Source organism: Madurella fahalii (assembly GCF_045866475.1).
Source record: "Madurella fahalii IFM 68171 DNA, scaffold_6, whole genome shotgun sequence".
Taxonomy (NCBI): domain Eukaryota; kingdom Fungi; phylum Ascomycota; class Sordariomycetes; order Sordariales; genus Madurella; species Madurella fahalii.
The window spans coordinates 1,877,679-1,891,981 of record NW_027263976.1 but is presented as its reverse complement, the minus strand read 5'-3'; the positions used below and the strand labels follow the sequence as shown (position 1 = coordinate 1,891,981).

Below are 14,303 nucleotides of genomic sequence, written 5' to 3'. Positions count from 1 at the left end.
GGGAGAAGAAAAATACACAACACTGCTGGTGAATCAATTCTTGATCTGAGCCATCCTCTTCGACATGCTATTGGAAATTGTTAGCTTCTTTCCCTTCCCTTTCTTATCCTTTCCCTAAACGACAAGGATGGACGAGAGAGGGAAAAAGAAAATAACTTACAAGTCATAAAACGCAAATTGGCTCGGCGAGCTGCCGAATTCGTACACGAACCGGCTAGCCAGGTAGCTGCCAAAGATGGCCCGCAGGTACGAGTCAGGCACCCGGTGGATGATGGTATCGAGCCCAATCTTCTCAATCAGGAGGTTCGGCAGGGCGTCGGCCAGCACCGATCGGCGGACCGTCTCGTTCTGCCACAAATCCGAGTGCTGCAGCTGCTCGTCCAGGTCTGTGATGGCCTGCGACAGTCTGTCCGAGAGGATCGACCGCGGCGTTCCCGTCTGCTCGTGCTCGCGCCAGATGGCCTCGAACTCGAGGCGCGCGTTCTCCCGGATCTTGTCCTGCACCGCCTTGACGTACGCCTTGTAGAACTCGGGCGCGTTCCCGCGCGCGTCGTGGCACATGTGCTTCACGAACGACTCATCGTCGAAGCTGAGCGAGGCCAGGACCTCGAGCGAGGAGCTCGTCACACCGCCCTTGTTGACGCTAGCGTCCTTGTACACGATACAGCCCGCCTCCTCGAGCCTCAGTTTGGCATCTTGGGTGAGGAAGAGGTTGGCACCTTCCACGATGTAAGGGATAGTGGCCTTGCCCTTCTTGATAAGCTTGTTCACCGAGACCAAGTCGATTGACTCGGGCCGGCCGCCACAGGGCACGAAGATGTCCGTGAGGCCCGAGTCCCGGAGGTGGTACGTGTTCCGGAACGCAGTGCCATTGCTGACAAACTCCCCGCTGGGCAGGGTGATGTTCATGTCCTCGCACAGCACCCGGTAGCCGTCCTTGGACAGCTTGGACATGTCAAAGTGCACGATCATCTGGCGCTTCTTGGCAAGACGGCGCAGCTCCTCCTTGTCGATTCCGTGAGGGTCAACAAGGACGCCAGAACCGTCGACAATGGCCGTGTACTTCTCGTTGCTGAGAAGGATCTCATTGCTGCCGAGGTCCCCGTCTGGACCGCCAGTCTGCATCTTCCTGACTGTCGAGGGGTCCAGGTTGAGCTTGCGGTAGACGCCCTTGACATACTCGCGCACCGACAGAGTGGTCATCCCGTACGTGTCGTGCGGGATACCCCCGAGCTTCGGCGACTTGCCCGTGAAGAACGACTTCCACCAAGGGGCGCCACGGTTGCGAGCGTGCATCGTCGCCCAATCGACGAGGTCGGCAGTGTTCTCGTCGGGGCCCATGAAGAGAATCTCCTCCTTGCCGTAGAGGTCGACCACGGGGTTCTTGATGCCCGGCGTCTCAGCCTTGAGCAGCAGATCCAAGATGCTGTCAATGTACTTCTCAAACGCCTCGCGCGCCTTGTCCTGTTGCTTGGGGTCAAGTAAGATGACGCCCTTGGAGCCGCCTTCTGGGATATCCTTGTTCTTGCGCTGCTGAGTGCTCGCGAGGCCGTAGTTCTCATCAAACAGGTTGCGAGCGTTGATCGAGTAAGCCTCCTTGCTGCGGGACTTGACAATCCGGATGCCGCCACGCGAAATGTCCTTGAAACGCAGGTGAAAGCCGCGGGATTCCGACGTGATGACGAGAAACATACCGTAGAGGCGCTTCGGGTATTCGATCTCGGGGAGGAAGGACGGATCAAGACGGAAGCTCAGAGCCACCTTTGTCGGGGTAAAGTAGTTGGTCTTGAGGACGGCGTTGTTGAACACTCGGAAGGCAGTCATGACCATCTCCTCGTGCTCGTTGGAGACGTCCCTAGTAATCTTGTCCTTGAGCCCCGCATCCGAAAGAACCTCGGTGGCCGGGGTCGGGGCAATGCAGTGGCGGTCGACCTCACCGCCGACTTTGTAATGAATATTGGCAAACGACGCATACAGAGCACGAACGAGCCCCGGGTGTGACGTAATGATCTCGAGGATATAATCGGGAGTGAAGGTCTCAGTGCGTAGACGCTTCTTCATCCTCGACAGGATCTCCGCATGGTCGTTATTTTTGGGGTCGAGTGCTGCCACAAGCGATGCATACTCGGACCCGAGGCGGTTGAGGAAGTGCTGCACAAAGACCCACACACAGTGGGCGTAGATGGTCTCTTGCAAACTCAGGTCGCCAGACGCGAACATATTGTGCAGCTTAGTCTGTGGAATGCAATACAAGAGGGAAACCTCCTTGGTGATCTGGTGGATCGACTCCTCGATGGGGGGATACTTGGACTCGAGGTTGGGGGCGGGCCGCAGGTAGCTGCTGATGATGGTGATGCCATTCGAGAACTGCTCGACGTACTTCCGGGAGCTCGTGATGCCATAGTAGTGGTAGAGGTCACTCAGGGCACTGAACATTCCTCTGGCCGTCCTGGAACGGAACGCAACGACTAGTCTCTTCTCCCGGGAGCCTTCGATATCAAAGACCTCGATGACTGGGCCAGTCCTACTGACTGCGGTCGCAATGATGTCCTGGTAGATCTGCTTCGTGTTCTTGGTCGCCTTGGCAAGGAACATGCGATCGCTGATGACTTCGAGCCGCGTCTCCTGGGGGTCGGCATTGGCGTCCACAAACTGACACTGGTAGACGAAATAGCAGCGCAGCGTCGCCTTGGAATCCGAGTTGCCGAGGACACCTGGGGACCGGAACGTCTCAACACGGAAGCGTTTTGACGTGTCATTGCCATCCAGATACTTGGATTCGAGGCGATGCTCGTAGCGCGGCCCGTCAACGGCACTCTTACCGGGTTCGCTCGTATCGATGTAGATGGCGTGGTCGGAAGCTTCCATGTCCAGTCGCATCTCTTCCCGCTTGTCCTCGCGCGAGAAGGCTGCAACCTTGGCGGCATAGAGGGAGGTGATGTGATTAGCAACAACCTCTGGGTTCTCGACCTGGAAGTAGACATCGTCGATACCAAGGTCATTGTAGAACCACTCGATCTGGGCGTCTACGAGAACCTCGGGGATCCATCCGCATTTTGTGATGTACGCCTTGACTATTGGTGCGCTTAGTAAACCAACTGGATAATACCGCAGATGCATGTCAGGATTGGCTTACCTAGCTTCATCTGTTCCTTCTTGCCCTTGAACTCTGGGGCAACATAGCCGACCGTCGCCGACCGCAGGACCCTGTGTCCATTGCCATTTGTCTTGGCCATCAAAGGGTAGCTGACATGTGTCGGCTGAGGCGAGGGATGCCTCCCGGGCTCGTCCGCTTTGATGTTGTCGACTAGCCGGTTGGCGACGCTACTTGCTGCAGGGGAATCCATCATGGTCTCGTCCGACGACGTAAACAGATCTATGTATTCGGGGAAGCTAGACATGGCCAAGTCAGTGTCGATAGTCAAGCTAGACATCCGCCGCCCTCCGCGAGCAGGGCTAGCGAGCGATGGTTGTACGGCTATGCCTGCCATAGCGGCGGAGATGACGGGAGGTATCTAGGGGTAACAGGAGGGTGGTGTGCTTGCTAGGTATAACGTGAACCAGGGAGTAGATAAGAGGGAAGGGGAAAAAGGAAACGGGGAAGGACTCGCTGGTCTGAGGCGAGCGAGCATCAGCTTTGTAGGGAGTGCGAGTCGGTGTAAGCGCGTGCGAGCAGTTGGCCGCTGCCACGACCCTGATCACTGATAGCAGCGAGAGGATCTGACGCTGGGAAGGACAAGGGCACCAGCACCGGCCTGGCCCCGTATCGGGTCGATCGCCCGGCACATCCGGCCTCGGGTTATTGGGGGAGGCCACGGGCTGCGTGGCACGGGCACGCGAGGAATGGGGAGTGACACGGCAACATGGCATCGACACTCGTCATCCACGGCTGCCAATTGGGCAACAGCACCTCAGACAGAGCGAGCGGTGGATGTTTCCGGGAGCGTGGGAGTGTGGCCTCTAGAGAGCGTCCGAACACTGGATGCGAGCACGCTCACCGCCCCTGAAACCCTCACTCGCCGCCGAGTCCTCCACTCCCGGTCTTGAGATAAGACGGCCCTCTTCTCAGAGAACAACCACCCCAACCACCCACCCACCCCGCTCCTCTTTTCCCTCCCGGGTTTCTGAAATGTGCAGTGTGCGATATGCAGGTCCACAAGATCAAATGCAAAGCTAAACGTACTTGTTGCCAACCTGGTATGGTGATTGTCGGCCCTAGCAAACTTTCTCGGTTGGGCCGCCGAGAATTGGTTGCCCGTGTAAGTTGTTGTCGTTGATACACGCCTCGGCAACTGTTATTGCAGGGCAGTCAGCTTCGCTAGTTTCGGACGGAAAGGGAAATGCATGGTTGGTGGGGCACTGGAAAGCAATCCTGGCCCAAGCAGGATGTAACACAATAGGGCGTGGACAGCGTCTCGTTTACCTTGTTGGTTTTGTCTTGATCAGACGAAGGCGGGTTCAAGAGAGAACAAAGCACCGTAAAGTGTGTCCCGGATCGAAAGCGAAGCGACCGGAACTAGCAAATTCCAGATTTTTGCTGCCGCTGTTTTCGTCCGAGGGGCCAAAACCAAAGAGAGACCAAATCCCCACTGTGTCAGCCACAGTTAGCTTGCCGGTTCAGGAAGGCATCACATGATAGGGCTAGAAGGTACGTTGAGATAAGACAAAAGGGCAATGTCGCCGATAAAAAGGAAAACATAAATGGGCTGTTCGAGAACGGGCCAATCGGTCATGCGCTTGCACCGGAACACGCCTGGTTTGCTCGACCAAATGTCAAAACTCTACTCTCCGCGATGGCGCAGAAGGCGGTTGCAGTAAACCCTGTCAGTGCGGAGATGGTACACCTCACACGGTGTGCACCGCGGTTGCAACTGGCCGATAAGCCCCAGGAGTCCCGCCTCACCGTAGGAAGGCCGACAATGGGCTTAAGGGGGGGCAGCTGTTGGGAGCCACGTAGGAAGCAAAACAGGGTGTACAGGGTGTGCAGGTTGGGTATGTACCTTTCTGTTGTAATGGGAATGCCGCAGCACGAGATAAGGTCGGCGGCGTTGTTTGGCTGCAGAAGACTGATAACTGTGTCTGAAAATAGGCACAGGCAGAGGTAGGGTCCCCGGTGTCAGTTTGACGGGCCTTTGATGGTGTAGAGTTAATCAGTGCCACCGGTGCTGGGCAGGATCTGAGATGGGGCTTCGCAAAAGAGATAAGACACGAGCAAAACACGTAGGTCTTTGGCAGCGACAGGCGCGGGAGCGCCACCCTTTTATAACCCAGAAATCAGTCATTCCCATTTGCATCTCGGGCCATGTACAGGATGGTCCTCAAGACTTGATCCCAGGATTGGCACTGTACTCGTTGTCTCCGCAGGACTGGCAATACCCAAAGGGAAGTAGTTGCCTGCAGAAACAGGCGCGGTGATGACATTGTGCGGCGCTCTGACTAACAAAATTGCCGCTACTAAACTAAATCGGGCAACTAAACGTCTCTTGTGATTGGGTCACCTGGCCGGTACCTGAAGGCTCAACAGAAGGGTACCTGAGATTCCTCACTGCCACCAGTTGCCCCTGGAGCGGCTATTCGAGGTTCTGGGGTAAGAAACCTGAGCGGAGCACCAGGTGGGCCTTTGGATCGCACGGGAGCACCCTGAGCTAAGGTACAGGACTCGTTTGATCAAATGAGTGCTTTGATTTTTAATTTTTATGTTTTAATTTTTTTTTAAAAAAAATTTTTTTTCCCGTGCTTGTAGACCGAAGCAGTTGTACGAGTGCGCTGTACCGAGCATAAGGTTCCTCAACTGGATTATCCGCGGGACCTGCTCCATTTCCGGCCCCGATGGTTGTCTCAGTATCTTTCACGTCTCACTCAATCATTCACCTCAGCTGATGAATTTATTCTCCGTCAAAGCCCGACCCATTATTCCACAAGGCACTCGAGCCTGATGCTCTTCTCCAGGAACAGGCGGGACGAGGTGCACGTTCTGGAGAGACCTTGATTGATTGATTGGGATTTTCCCCCACCTCTTTTCCACCGAGGGGCACCTCCTGGCCAGCAAGGGATGGTGTAAGTCCCACGATAGCGTGGCCGACGCGGCACAATCTTGAGTACAAGAGCATGTCACTCAATGGACCAGCCAAAGTCCTTGACTCTGTGGAACGCATTCTCGTGTCGGCTCCGCATCCGTAGCTCAGGATCAATTGCCTATCTCGATAGGGAAGAACAGGGGTTCACCATGACTTCGTCGCGCTGTGCGACCCATCCAGGCCTCTTACCGCCTCTTCATCTTACGGGAAGGATGGTCAGATCACCAATTAGATGCCGGCGGCGGCATCATGTATGTCCGGGTTGTTAGAGACGTCCGGGTTCAAGAGAGACTTCTTGTTGAGATGTAGTGGTCGTTCCGGACCTTGTCCCCTGGCAAAGGGGTCTCTGCGCGAGATGGTCCCGTGATGGCCGGGAATACGTAACGGCTAGGGGCCCTTGGACGCCATCAGCGCCCAGCACTTGGCTCCGCTGCTCCGCTGTGGCTGATCAGGCGGCTGACCGGGTGCCCCGCCTTTTCCAGTCCCCCCGGAATCCCCAAAAGCCGGCTGTGCGTCCCCCATCAAGTAAAATGGGGGTAATGGAAACCCTATTTTGCTGCATGGAATGCCCACCGCCAGCTCCTGACGTTGCAGGCGGCCCGGTTGCCTCACCAATCCAGTAAGCCGTCTCCCCGGGGGTTGCGGGAGCGATGGAATGGCCTCGTACGTCACTAAAAAAGTCTGTCAAAGCCTTTTCCAATTGACCGCTTGGGTCGTGGTGCGACACAATTCCGGAGTGTCTTGCGCATTCCCAGGCCCGGGCGGTAGATCCAGTGGCTCCCCCGATGGAACGGGCTAAGCGCGGAGAAAAGCTCTGTTGTCCTCGTGCCGGTAGCCAGATTCGATGCACTGGGTTGAGACGGGCTTTTCATGGTCACGGGGTTCGCTTTCTGATAATTGTGAGATTGAGCGCCCAACGGGTCTCTGCAAGTCTTCATCCCTACCAAGCGCCAGGCCCTTCTAGGCCCTCTGTGATTTCTTTGAGCTTAGGGCAGCTGAGGACCTGGGGAAGCCAGGCCACAATGGGGTAAGATACAGCCAGCCGGGTACTGCAAAACGAAAACAAACAAAACCCATTTACCTACTTCCCAAACCTGCCGTGCTCGGCGGCCTAGCTCGTAGGAGTCGGGCGGCAATGCTTTTACTGTAGATCTGCTGATGATTGCTGGGCGACATCCCCAACTCCTTCGCCATCTCCCGTGACCCTGCCTGGGCCTTCGAGTTGTTCGATATTGTTGAAAAGCAAGCCAGGGGCTGCAATTCAATGGCAGCACCTCGACATCCCGCAAAAATGAGCACCAGGAAGGTTAAAAAAAAAAAAAAAAAAAAAAAAGGCCCCGGCGCCAGAAGAACGATAGAGATCCGGAGAGGAGCAGCAGGCCCAGTATCGAAGTCAGGTGCGGGCCAGAGGTCCCCAGATCAGGAGGGGCAAATCGCGGAAGAGGATTCCTTGACAGTTCGTACCATTGATTGCAAATGCAGGCACCATGGAAGTTTCCAAGGCAGGCCGCGTTGGGCAGCCGCAGATGCCGCTCAAGGCGAAACGAGTGTTTTTGTCTGTCTAGTCCACTCCGCATGCGACGACTGCAGGACGATATCGGGCAACGCGTACTTTGGCTTGCTCCATTGCCCTTGTCGACGGTTTTGCTCCGAGTCGGACAAAAACCATCACAGTATTTATTGCCTAAAATAGCTCACCAAGGTTCAAGGAAGCGAGACCTAGGCACCATGTAGTGTAAATGTAGGTCCGGCCAGCGCGGATGGCCCACCTGGGCCCGGGTGGCGCCGACTATGGCCTTCGTTCGCTGATCCGAGAAGCCGGGTCCCCAGATCCGAGGGCACGCAGGATTGACATGTGTAGCAACTTCACGCCCATCCTTTCCTCTGAGAAGAAATAGAAGAAGGCGCCGGAACTTTCCATTGCTTGGCATTGCCGTTCGAAAACGGGCCCGCAGTGGGCTCTCCCGCTGATTGCCGCTCCCGCCCCACCTAGCGGCACAAAACATGAGGAGCAGGCGCAAAGCCGATGGTGGGGTGATGCTGCAACTCATCGAGACATTTCGGCGAATATTCTCGACGCCCTCAGGAGTCTCTGAGAAGTTTGTTTCGGGAAATTGTTGGACGACACTGTCTACACACATACAGTACCGAAGCAATTGGAAACCACAAACAGCCACAGGCGCAAAAGCGCCGCCCTCATTTTCCTCCCCTACCCCCACCCCCCTTGACTGCCCCTCCAACGGCAACCTCCGCAAGGATGAGCTCTGCTTCAGTCGTCGCCGATGCGAGGCAGCGAGCTCGGGAACTGGACCGGGAAGATCCGCTCGCGTTTACCCGCTGCGAGTTCAACATCCCAACTCGGTCCCAGATCGCCAGTACCCGCTTGGTCGACTCAGGTGTGACGGCTCCCTCTACCCGGGGTCTTTATTAGTCCAACGACAGGGGCTAACCGTGTCATGGCATCGCCATCTCAGCCTCGGCAGCATCTGAAGCTGATGAGGCAGCCGCAAGGAAGTGTGTCTACCTCTGCGGGAATTCTCTGGGCTTACAGCCTAAGAGGACCAGTACCCGTCTGAACCAATACCTGTCGACATGGGCCACACAGGGTGTACAGGGGCACTTTAAGCTCCTCGATGGGTCACCCCTCCCGACATGGCTTGATGCCGATGCGCGGGCAGCCCAGCTCATCGCCCCGATCGTGGGCGCCTCCGAGTCCGAGGTTGCCGTCATGCAGACGCTGACGGCTAACCTCCACCTCCTGATGTCCGCATTTTACCGTCCAGACATCAGCGGAAGGCACAAGATCATCCTAGAGAGCAAGGCGTTTCCCAGCGACCATGTGAGCCTAGCCTAGCCCCCTTTCTCCCTATACATCCAGACGGACAACCCGCTAACGCAACTCCTGGCTACCTCCAGTTCGCCGTGGAAACCCAGCTCCGCCACCACGGCCTCGATCCGTCCACCTCCATGGTTATCATCCAGTCCCAGACGTCCAAAGATAATGTCCTCTCCACATCCGAGATCCTCTCAGCCATCTCAGCCCACGCCGGCTCCACCGCCCTGCTCCTCCTGCCGGGAATCCAGTACTACACCGGTCAATTACTCGACATAGCCTCCATCACCGCCTTCGCCCACAGGTACGGCATCTTTGTCGTCTGGGACCTGGCGCACGCGGTCGGCAACGTCCCCTTGTCCCTGCACGAGTGGGGCGTCGACGCCGCTGCCTGGTGCAGTTACAAGTACCTCAACGGCGGGCCCGGCTGCATCGGCGGCATGTTTGTCCACGAGCGGAACAGCGCCGTGACACGGCTGATCACGGACGAGCGGCCCGAGGAAGGGTACACGAACCGCCTGGCAGGGTGGTGGGGCAACGACAAGGGCACGCGCTTCGGCATGGCCAACCGGTTCCACCCCGTCAGGGGCGCCGCCGGCTTCCAGCTGAGCAACCCGAGCATCCTGGACATCACCAGCCTGAGCGCGTCGCTCGAGGTGTTTGAGCTGGCGGGCGGGATGGCCAGATTGCGGGAGAAGTCGAGGGGCTTGACCGGGTTTTTGGAGGGGCTGTTGGTCAAGGATTACGAGGAGGGAGGGGCCTTTGGGGAGGAGGAGAGGAGGCTGTTCCGGGTGATCACGCCGCGCGATCCCGACCAGAGGGGGGCGCAGCTGAGCTTGTTGCTGGAGGACGGGCTGCTGGAGACGGTCATGAAGGAGTTGGAGAGGAGGGGGGTGATTGTGGATGAGAGGAAGCCCAATGTCATCAGGGTCGCGCCCGCGCCGCTGTATAATACGTTTGAGGACTGCGTCGAGTTTGTCGAGGCGTTCAAGGAGGCGCTGGCCGCAGGGCTGAAGATCAAGTGCAGGATTGGAGAGTAGATATTCGCAAGACTGGATGAAGTCAGCCAGATGCACATGGGCTTGGTGCGTTGCCGTGTGCTCTATGTTGCAAAGTTAAGTGATGCTCGCACCTGTGATGTAGATGCAGCCATATTTGTTTACTTTACCCCTATTTTATTTCCGCTGGGGTTGTCGTCATTTTCATTGGCTGGGTTTATTTGCTCTTGGCCTCACAACAGAGAAGAGCCAACTTGTGTCAGATTCGAAGGCATTACGAGGCATGCATCCTGTGCTACTAGCGGATAATTTGTCTTCCCAATATACGCCAGTAAATACCAGCGTCTCATCTACCCATCCCGCTGCCGACGTCTGTCGTGATATTGATTTCAATCGTAAAGTTACGTAGCATAAGTAGTTTTCTGACCAACAATACACCAAGGCAGGGGGTGAGAGGCTCAAAGTCTACGGCACCTTCGCCAATGTATGCGTCAGAATTTGCCGCGGGCAGGAAGGGGCAATATTCGTGGTCGCTCCCAAGCGTACGGCTAACGACGTTTACTGGGTTGGAAGGTAGCCAAGACTTTAAGCTCAAGGCTTATCCTAGAGCGGGCGCTTGTCTAGGAAATCGATTAGCAGATATCTCATTGTGTAGCACGGTTTGCGGAGCTAGAAATTCCGAAGCCGTGCTAGTTAGGACCTTGTAGCCGCTCTAATTAACGTGAAGGACAAAGGGGGAGAGATTTTTGATGTGTCGTATGAGACAAAAGTAACCGGCGCCTTTAGCAGCGAAGCACCTAGAAAGACCGGGAGGCAGCGGAGTGCAGCTGTGATAACCTCGACTTGTTTCAGTGGAGATAGTTCCAATTTACTAACGTCTAAAATAGTTAACCTCCGGATGGTCACAGTTGACGGTAGAACAGGAGCCCTATGAACAGGGGAATAAGCGGGTCCAAAGTGAGGTCGGATACGATAGAGGTGATGATAAGTGGTCAGGCTCCGCAAGGGGGGGTTGCTCTCTGTAACTCGTATATAGTGATGGGAATGACTCTCTACTTGCACTCCTGAGCGGTGGCAATGGACTGTTCCATTCTTGCAGAGCAGCTCGCTCCGGCTGCAACAAGTGCCTTGAATCGAAGCGACGAGACAACTCCTGGGTTGTCCTCTGCTAAATACAGGAATAGTGGCCCAACTAAAGACCGCCGGGCAGGAATGTTTCACAGCAGTCGCTGGGCGGCGACTCAAGAGATCATCTGCTATGCTCGGGCCTTGGACATGTCCCGTTTGTGCTGACTGGTATACGCAACTACCTGTAGCACTCCTGGATCTCGATTCCATCGTGTCCGGCCCCCTCAATACAGGGAATCCGGTGATCTGTTGAGTGGATAGGGGCGGGGCAGCTTCAGCTTTGACATGTAGGCCGTGTTTGGACTGCACAATAGCTGCTCTGGATCTGAAATGTCTATAGGGCTTCCGATGATGCTAGCCTTAAAATTTCCCGGCTACTGGCCGGCATCTCTAGCCACCTGAAATCAAGTCCGGGACAGCCTCAACAGATGTACAGTGACTCAGGGCAGTAAAGACATGATAACTCTCAACCGGATTGTGCAAATACGGGAGTGAAACAGACCGGAACCGCAACCACAGTGCGCGAAGATGCAGGGCCGCGCTCCTAATGACGAGCCCCGGCAGGAGCAGCGCGGGAATCCCGTCCACACAGACTAAAAACGCGCCAGAGCCCATTAGTGATTCTAACAATTCCTATTAAGAGGGCCCGCATTAGTCGAGCGTCTCGTTGTAACGCGAAAGATACAAACCGCACATCAGAGGTTGGCGTTACATATGACCACAATCCGGCCGTCGAATACGGGATTCCTTCACTTGCACGACACCAAGAACAGGACAACGTCATCATGCTCCCCGTCAGTGTCTGCATCAGCTGTGCCTATCAGAAGATCATCGATAACAACGAGATCCCTGCCAGAATCAGCGTTGCATCACCAAGTTTAAGATGGCGTTGTCGGTACTAAACGACATCTAATTCAAGTAGCGAGCCCATCCTTGGTGCGGGATGGCCGTACGCAGTTGGTTAGGCGTAGCAATGAATGTGCGGTACGGGGTTGGTGACATTGTGGGTTGTGGATGGGGTATGGAAAGGCCCTTCCTCCCGTGGCGAAAACCAAAGGAGAGCGGGACCGTTCCTAATTATCCCGCTACCTCCCTGGTCACCATACGTGAGACGGAAACGCCAGCGTTCAAATCTCCCCAGGGCTGTTTCTACAATCACCTCCCACCTCACCCCACCGCTAGAATAGAGATACATCGACGTCGCCCGTCGATATACAATTTGCCACCACGGCAGGCTCTCACTAACTGAGGGACAAGTAGAGCCCCAAACATCGTCGTTCCTCAGCAGCCCCCTAACGCAACTCTTTTGGGACTTCTCCGGGAGCCAGGGAGGTTGAAGAGATCAATACTTTATGCATTAACCACCATGGGCTAGTCCCAGAACAGCAGGGACTGCTGCGGGTGAGCCGGCCACATCATTGACGCCCGGCAAACGCCCTCAAGCCCACTTGGGGTAAACATCCCTAGGGGTCAATAACGGGCGAGACAGGCATCAAAACTGCTGATAAGTTGGAGGACGGCGTGTGACGCTGGAGGGGAACAACGATTTGCGGTACCGAAATGTGTCTTCTTTACCCGGCAGCAAACAAGAAAAAGAGACAACACCAAGTGAGCACATAATGGGCAACACCCTTCCTGTATTCCCTCGCCATGGCACAACACGGCGCATGGCTACCATAACATATCGCCGACGGAAACGAAGAGCACTCCCCTCCCTGCTCCATTCCCCATCCCAGGCAGGCCAAGTATTCATAAGCAGAGTAATCCCGGTGCCACCCCCCATGTGATTCGTCGATTCGTACCAGCCCAGCGCAGCTAATGAGAGAAAGGGGTAAGATAGGTGCCGGTAAAACGCCCAAGAGGAGAAAGGAACCCCATAAGCAGTCAATCAGCCGCTGCCCTTTGTTCGTGACGAAGCAAGCTGCGTTGTATTCACTAGCTCGGGTGGGTGCTAGGCAATCGCAGACAAATAGCAGACCTTTCCCTAAGACCGCCTGAGATGCTCCAAAACAGAAAGAATTGCCCCATGATTGCCCGCATTTTAGACCTCCGTCGTGACCTTCGCCTTCGGGTTGGTGACCTTGACGCCTAATTGCTTCGCCCTCGTGATGATGTCGATCCGCTTCCTCGACGAGACGTTGTGAGCGATCCTGTAGAGTTATATGTCAGCCCCTCAGCGCCCAACTTATCCACCCAAGTAGACTTTTTTTTTTTTTTTTTTTTTTTTTTTTGTTTTTGGGGGCATGTGTTCGGAGCGAGATGCAACGTACTCGGCGGCGTAGGTCTTGTTGTGCATGAGGAGCAGCTCGACATCCTTGACGTTGCTGACGCGGAAGGCCTTGTGGCCAGAGGGCATCATGTGGCGGGTCTTCTTGTTGGAGCCATAACCGATCTAGAACATGACAAAGCCGCAATCGGAATGTTAGCCGTTGTTCCTTGTTGCCGCGTTGTGTGTTCCCGGTAAAGGAATCCCCCATTCCACCACTGGCCTTCAATCCCTTCCCCCCCCGCCCCCGGGCTAGCACCCCGAGGAAGACCTAGGAAGAGCAGCCACGTACCGAGGGCATAGCAAGATTGCCCTTGAATCGTCTCCGGACCCGGTTATCGATACCCTTGGGCTTGCGCCATGCCGCATCCACGCACTTGAAGCGGTCGCTCTGATGGCGCATAAAGCGCTTCGTACCTGCAAAACATGCTCGTCAACATCCATATCCTGACGAGAAAATCGCCGCTAGCTTCGAACGTGGTGTCCCGGCTGGAGTGGCGAGGACGTTTGGGTAGATTGTCTGGCAATCGGTAGTGTCTTTAGGATTCGAGGGACGTACGCTTCTTCACGATCGGGATGTGCTTCTTAGCGGCAACCATCTGTTCGGCAGGTTAGAACAAACTGGATCACGTAATTGAGCCGAGCACAGCGGGATCGCGAGACTTACCTTGGCGGTCTTGTTGTCGGGTGATGGTCGAACTTTTGGCGGGCGTCACGATCGGGACCTACCTTGGGAAAAAAATCCAGAAATTGATTGAGCTGGTGGGCTTAGGGTTGTGTGAAATTGTTAAGGCTGGCTGGTCAGTGCGCCAATTTGGCCTGGCTCAGATTTCAGAAGACGGCTACTGGGCTTGGCAAACAAGGGTCTAGAGGAATGTGGGTCTAATCGTTATCGATAACGGAGTTATCGCGTTGCCCGAGTACAGCACCCCTCTTCCGCTGGGCGCTTGTACCAAGGGGACATCGTCCTTGAGACGGAGCATCAAGCCGGGGTCATTATG

At 55.6% G+C, this 14,303-nt stretch overlaps 3 protein-coding genes across 3 annotated transcripts; 1 reads left to right on the top strand and 2 right to left on the bottom strand.

The window, feature by feature from the left end:
• Positions 1–33: 33 nt before the first annotated feature.
• On the bottom strand, positions 34–3,491 carry GDH2 (NAD-dependent glutamate dehydrogenase; the record flags this gene model as incomplete). Its single annotated transcript, XM_071066003.1, has 3 exons — positions 34–67; positions 161–3,074; positions 3,137–3,491. 3 exons carry the CDS (start codon positions 3,489–3,491, stop codon positions 34–36), a joined length of 3,303 nt encoding a protein of 1,100 aa, XP_070922104.1.
• A 4,843-nt stretch (positions 3,492–8,334) lies between these two features.
• On the top strand, positions 8,335–9,950 carry BNA5_1 (Kynureninase (L-kynurenine hydrolase); the record flags this gene model as incomplete). Its single annotated transcript, XM_071066002.1, has 3 exons — positions 8,335–8,473; positions 8,552–8,916; positions 8,994–9,950. 3 exons carry the CDS (start codon positions 8,335–8,337, stop codon positions 9,948–9,950), a joined length of 1,461 nt encoding a protein of 486 aa, XP_070922103.1.
• Positions 9,951–13,077: 3,127 nt separating this feature from the next.
• On the bottom strand, positions 13,078–13,901 carry RPL32 (60S ribosomal protein eL32; the record flags this gene model as incomplete). The annotated part of the gene is made up of 4 exons (XM_071066001.1): positions 13,078–13,186; positions 13,307–13,428; positions 13,595–13,719; positions 13,862–13,901. The coding sequence occupies 4 exons, from the start codon at positions 13,899–13,901 to the stop codon at positions 13,078–13,080; spliced, it is 396 nt and encodes a 131-aa protein (XP_070922102.1).
• Between the last annotated feature and the right edge of the window lie 402 nt (positions 13,902–14,303).